The following is a 6,175-nucleotide window of genomic DNA, read 5'->3' as shown; positions in this document are numbered from 1 at the left end:
AAAAAACCTGTGCTCTATTTCTTCCATTAAAGACACCGGACCTTTCCCAGGAACCACCTGGGCTCGTTCTACCTTGCTCTTCGGGAAGGGTTTCCTTAAGAACGATTCCAGGGATCCTGCCTTTCTCCCTCCTACAGCTCATGAGCTCAGCCCTAGTCCTTCACAAGCAGCCAAAGCTGGTCCTGACCTGATTAAGCAGAAAAGGAATTAATATATTAAAAGGATACTGGGCGGGCTAGAGAACTAGGCCTGACCAGAGGTAAAGCTTCCAGAAATGCTGCCCAACACCATGCTGAGGAAGTCTGCTGACGACAAAGCTGCTGTTGCCACGGAGCCCCGGATAATGCTGTCTGTGTGCCCCCTGCCCCGGGCGGCCACCGCAGCCAGTGTGGACGCCATCTCGCAGCCGCAGCTGAGCCCCAGTCACACGCTCCTGGTCCCACCTTCCCTGCAGACCTGATGCCTATGCAAGCTTTTTTCTTCATGTTTGTCACCTGCATCTCCAAGCCCTGTCCTAGTACCCCTGACCCATGAACTCCGCACCACAAGCTTCTCACACAAGCCTTCTAGCCTCCATCTGGGAAAAGCAGGACTCCTCAAGTGGGAAATTTTCCATGCCTCAGAACACGTGTCCAAAAGAGCCCCGAAGCGTGTAAGATGTTCACTTTGCACTCTATCCACAGGCTGCCGTCCTCTTCCCAGTCCTGTCTCTTCCCACCTGGTGGACCCGGGCCCGGGCCCTGTGTTCAGGCTGGACCTGATGTGTTTCTGCAGGGGCAGATGAGCCAGGAGGGGCACAGGGGACTTCAGATGGGCCCCTCTGGACAGCGAGCACGAGGGGATGCAACCTAGGCTTGGGAGCTCCAGAGTTCACTAGGGGAAGGGTGTGGGAGCCCTTTGGGAGCCCCCTTCTTAACCAGACTCATGGAATGTTAGACCTGAAGGGCCTTGGGGAGCCTCTCCTGAGGATCACAAACTCAGGTGGCTACAGGGAGGAGCCAGGCTAATAAGTGAGCCTAGCGAGCTAAGCGAAGGACAAGGATGGGGCGGCGGGGGGGGGGGGGGGTGTGCGTCTGTGAAGAATGCCATTCTGGGCAGCAAAACTAAAATAAAAATTTACAAGGTGTGTAAATGTTGGTAAGAGAAAGCAGTTGCTTGGGAGGGGGTGGGGAATGGCAGTTGACTGGACAGGTGCAGGTGGGATCATTCTGGGGTGATGGAAATGTTCTGTATCTTGTTTTGGGTGGTGGTTACTCTGCGTATACAGTTAACAAATAAACTTCGTCAGATAAATATTTAAGATCTGTGCATTTTATCCTGTAATAATTATACCGCAGTTTTTTACTTGGGCAATTTAATAAAGTCTATCTATAAACCGATTTGGCTCTTAGGCGACCCATTTGCCAACTTGTTCCAATACGACTCCCTTCTCTTACACAGGTGGACTCAGAGCCCCCGAGGCGGGGAAGTGGTTTTCTCAAGGGCACAGAGGTGGCCCCTCCGCCCGGAGCAGGGGGACCGCAGTGTGCTCTAGCGGGCTGCCTCTTACTGCGCAAACTCACTTCCCTGCCTCTGGAGCGGTGCCGACCCGCAGCGGGGTAACACCGCCTTTCCGCCCGCTGTCCCCAGGGGCTGGGCAGACGTCTGCCTCGGCGTGGCGGCGAGCAGGTCACCTAGAGCCGAGGCGGAGAGCAGCAGAAGCGGATGAAGCGCCGGGGCCCCCGGGCGCACCGGCCAGGCGCGCAGATAAATCACGGACGCGAACTGCACTGACGTTCGAGACCAGCACTGAGTGCCAAGTGCCGACGCGGACAGCCAAGTTCTGGGAAGACGAATTTGATCCCGCCGAGGCGGCGGCAGTGCCGAGTGCAACCCACCCGAGGGGGGCGGGGAGGGCAGGGAGCCGGCTCTCCGGGCGGGCGCTTCGGGCACTTACCGAAGTCTTACCTGGCCAGAGCCCAGCCCGAGGAGGCACTGGCATCTCCGCTTTACAGGTGAGAGAAGCAAGGCTCTCCGCAGCTCCTCGGAGCTGCAGGACTGAGTTGGGTTTCCAAGCCCGGCTGTCTGACACCAAACCCTTGCTCCTTGCTCTCCTCCACCCAGATCGAGTAGGTGTCTGCAGGAGCGACTCCAAGCCCATCACAAAGCACACGAGTTCCCAACTTCGGTGTAGGCCTTGCCCGCACGCCAAAAAGAAGCGGGGGTAGGGGTGGGGGATAGAGCCAGGAGCGAGGGGTGGGGGTGGGGAAGCGCTGCGGCCGCATCCCGGGCCGAGCGACCCGCCGGGACCTTCCGGGCGCACGGAGCCCGGCCCTCCAGCCGGCGCCCGCACTGATTGGCGCTCGCGGTCGGCCTCCAGCTCGCTCACCTGCCCCTCCCAGCCAATCGGGGCCACCAGAATTGGGGCTGTCGCAGGGAGCTGGGGGAGATGGTGCCGGCTGGAGGCTGAGCCGCCCTCCCCGCCGAGTTCCCGCCGGGCCCGCCCCAACCGCGAGTCCTAGCCTCAGGCTGCGCGCCCCGCGCCCGCTCGGCGCCGCGCTCCCCGCCCCGCGCGCTTTCGGGCCGCGGGTCCGGCCGCGACAGCTCCGCGTCTCTGGGCCGGCTGAAACGCGCGCCGACGGCGCCCGCGGCCGCGCGCCGACGCCGGCTCTCCGCAGCCTTCCGCCGCGCGCCCGCCCTCGCCCGGAGCCCCGCGTCTGGGCCGGCCCGCGTCTGGGCCGGCCCCGCCGAGGCAGGATGTTCACGTCCAAGTCCAACTCGGTGTCGCCCTCGCCGTCCCTGGAGCAGGCTGACTCGGACGCGCTGGACATCAGCACCAAAGTACAGCTCTACGGAGTGCTGTGGAAGCGGCCCTTCGGGAGGCCGTCGGCCAAGTGGTCCCGGCGGTGAGTACGCCTCCCGCGCCGGGTGAGGACCGCCTGGGGAGGGAGCCCAGGGCCTAAGAACCCCCGTATCATCCTCTCTCTTACCGTCCTGCCTCTGACTTCCTTTGTAACCTTGGCCTCGCCCTGTTTCACTCTACCTTGGCTCTCCCTGGAAGATGTGGCTCTCAGCCGGGGGGCCGGGGCCATCCGTGTCGGAGCACGGGTCCAGCTGGGGTAGTACCACTGGCCCGGGGGCGGTGGGGGATTCTCTATGGAATGCATCTAAGTCCGAGTGGGGGTAGAGTGTGGGCCGAAGAGATCGCGGCCGTGGTAAGGGCCCATCTGGGTCAGGTTGGGCCAGACTACCAGGGAGGTTAAGATATCCAGCCAAAGATATCCTCCTGGGATCCCCAGGGACAATTCCATCATCTCCGCAAGCCCCCCTCTCCCAGGCATCGAGGGTCGGGCTTAGAGGTGGGGAGCTGGGGCTCCTGTGTCCTACCCCTCTCCGCGACTTCACCCTGTGCTAGCCCCGCCATGGCGCTTCGGAGAGACTCAGGCCAGGAGAGAGAGTAAGGGTCAGGAAGGGTCTTTGCCGGCCCCTGGTGGAATACTGTTGGCAACCCCTCCAACTATCCCTTGAACTAATTTTTAAAAATCTGAGCCTTAGGGAAAAGAGTCTCCAGTGCTTCTGGCACAGAAGCCTGAGAGGAGGGACTGAGCTGGGGTGGAGATGTGGGGAGACTGAGGGGGCAGGGAGGGGATGGATTGGTCCTGGCCCAGGGATTGATCTGTAGGAAGGGGTGCTGAAGAGAGTCAGAGAAGCCCCAACCCTGGCTTTCAGTGCCAGTTTCCCTGTCCCCAACTCAGAGGGGACTTCCCAGAGTCAGTCAGTAGCCACTTTCCACTTACAAATGGGCCTGGAAGGTGCTGGAGGAAGGGGCTTCTTGCTGGAGGAAGGTATTGGAGGAATGGCTCACAGCCCTGAACTTGCAGGAAGCGCCCTGAGCTGGCTGCAGGAGCAATGGGCTATCTTCTGGACAGTTTCCATCCTCAAGGCAATCTCAGTTCCGAGATTTGCTATTAGAATGATCGATAGACCTCAGACCCTGATCCAGCCTCTCCCTGAAGGTGTGACCCTGCCGGGAAACTAGGAGTGTGTCGAGATGCTCTTTCCCATCCCACTATGAGTCTGTCCTGGAGCAGAGCCTCAGATATTTCCAGGACCTCAGATCACAGAGATGTGGCAGCGATTGGTTCGGATGTTCTGTTTTGATGAATAATTTAATATTTCTACAAGACCAGAGAACAGAAGGATCTGTGGAGGGTGTTTCACGCTTTACAGAGCTGCTTTCACCTGCCTTTGTTGGTTCTGCCACGTTTTGCTCTGGGATTAAATGGCATGTAGGTTTCTTGCATTCCTCCAAAGTTAAACTTCTCTCTCATCCCCTAAACGGAGGCCTGGGGCAGCGTGGAGGGCATCTTCTGAGGGGCTTCCACGGTGTACTGTATGAGATGCAGTTCCTGGGGGCAGGAGCGGCCTGGTTTCTAGCAGGGCACCCTGGTGGGGGAGGGGAGGGCAGTGGGAAGGCTGCTTGTAAATTCAAGTACCATTAGTGCAGTGCCCCCACGCCCTCTCTGCTGCCTCAGCTGCCTCAGCGGCTCCAGGCAGCCACTGCTCCCGCCCCCCTGGGTCTGGATGCTGTCCTGGGCCTGAGTCTGGGGCTTGTCCTCCAAGCCTCTCCTTGCCAGCCGCTGGCACCTGATCACATCCCTAGTAAATACTAGGGGCCTGTGAACCCCAGAGTCTATCTCCTAGCCCCCCTCACCTGGAGTGGTGGGGCCCCGGGCCCTGTAGCCACAGTTGATTTCAGGGCTGGGAGGTGTCAGGGGCGAAGGCTCCAAGCTCAGAGCACGATGATGGAGGCTTGGGTGTCTTAAGCTCCCCCCCACACCCCAGACTCTCCAGCAGCAACCCCCACAGCCACTCCAAAAACCATCCGATCTCATTCAGAACAGTGGGTGCTCTGCAAATGCAGCTTCAGGGCAAGTCCTCCAGCCTCCTTCTGAGGAAATTGTCACCTCTGTTCCCTTCTTATGTAGGAATTCTGGAGCTGCCACCTTACAAAGAGTCCCCCTCCCCTGGGGTTCAGGAAACACCTAACAGCACACCTGCCGTTTGGAGTGGGGGAGGCATGATGCTAAACTTAGCCCCCTCTTGCTTCCTGGCAGGGCCCCCTGGGCCCCGGTTCCCCATTTGTGAAATGGAGTCTGGACTTCAGCTAATTAGCAGCCACGGGAAGGCTTGGGGAGGGGGCAGCCCAGGTCTGCTACTGCAGAGCCTTGCCATTAGAACGATCGATGCCCCGACTGGGGCAGCGAAGGGGAGGGGGCCTGGACAGGCTCCCGTGCCGCATCAATAATGGATGGGCAGGATGGAACCAGCTGTGGCCGGCTGGGCTCTCTAAAACCTCTTCCGCTCAGGACCCAGCTCAGGGCATTTGCCTCCAAACCCTACCGCCCCGAGCAGCCCTGCCCCTCCTGGGGTGGGAAGATGCCCTCAAGCTAAAGGATCTGCTTTCTCCTCATGGGCAACAAAAGGGGAAAGGAATGGAAACATTACATAGAAGAGAGAAGAGAACCTGGGAGAGGTGTCTAGGGGGTAAGGTTGATGACTCAGTCCTCCCTCATCTGTGAGCAGTAGAGATGCAGAGGCTATTGGCAAAGACCAGGCAGCCCAGAGACAAGAAGGAAAGGCGCGGAGAGTGCCTGAGCCTCAGCCAGTGTCAGTCTGCCCCAGGCCTGCTCCCTCAGGCAGGCCAGCTCTCCCAGGGTTCGAGCCTCTCCCCAGCCTCTCTGTCTCTCTCCCAAACTCTTCTGAACAAATGCCGAGGCCGGAGCCCCTGATGAGGAGGGCCCAGCCAATTCCTGCAGCAGGGCCTTCTACGCACCTCCTGGGTCCTCCTTCCCCCCAGAAAGGCGGCCAGTGGGGCCGTGCCTCAGAGAGCTAAGGTTCAGTGTCCACGAAGCACCAGGGGAACCGTGAGATGGGGGCCCCACCTCCCAGATCTCACGGCATAACCTGCCCAGGTGTGGAAAGGTCATCCGTGGTCACCATACCAGAAAGATCGGCGGAGACTTTCTTCCCACCGGGATTTGGGTCTGGGAGTTTCATCTGTGGCCCGAGTACTGTTTCATAGAGATGACATCGCTGTCCCCAAGGGCTGAGGGGAAGAGCCTAGCATGTCACCTCCATGCACCAGGCTCAGCGTCTCGGGGCACTGGGGTTTGGTCTCGCTTTCGGGCTTACG

General features: G+C 59.9%; 1 protein-coding gene across 1 annotated transcript in view; it reads left to right on the top strand.

Annotated features, from left to right (window-relative positions):
- The first annotated feature begins 274 nt into the window (after window positions 1-274).
- Window positions 275-6,175, top strand: part of PLEKHD1 (pleckstrin homology and coiled-coil domain containing D1) — a 31,782-nt gene continuing 25,881 nt past the window's right edge. Inside the window, exons 1-3 of the mRNA XM_026519649.4 lie at window positions 275-422; window positions 1,630-1,994; window positions 2,416-2,885. Of these exons, the coding sequence (XP_026375434.2) occupies window positions 275-422; window positions 1,630-1,994; window positions 2,416-2,885 (983 nt within the window). The remainder of the gene's footprint in view (window positions 423-1,629; window positions 1,995-2,415; window positions 2,886-6,175) is intronic.

Source organism: Ursus arctos, unplaced genomic scaffold, assembly GCF_023065955.2.
Source record: "Ursus arctos isolate Adak ecotype North America unplaced genomic scaffold, UrsArc2.0 scaffold_25, whole genome shotgun sequence".
NCBI lineage: Eukaryota > Metazoa > Chordata > Mammalia > Carnivora > Ursidae > Ursus > Ursus arctos.
Note: the sequence above shows the minus strand (reverse complement) of the source record. Positions and strands in the feature narration are given on the sequence as shown.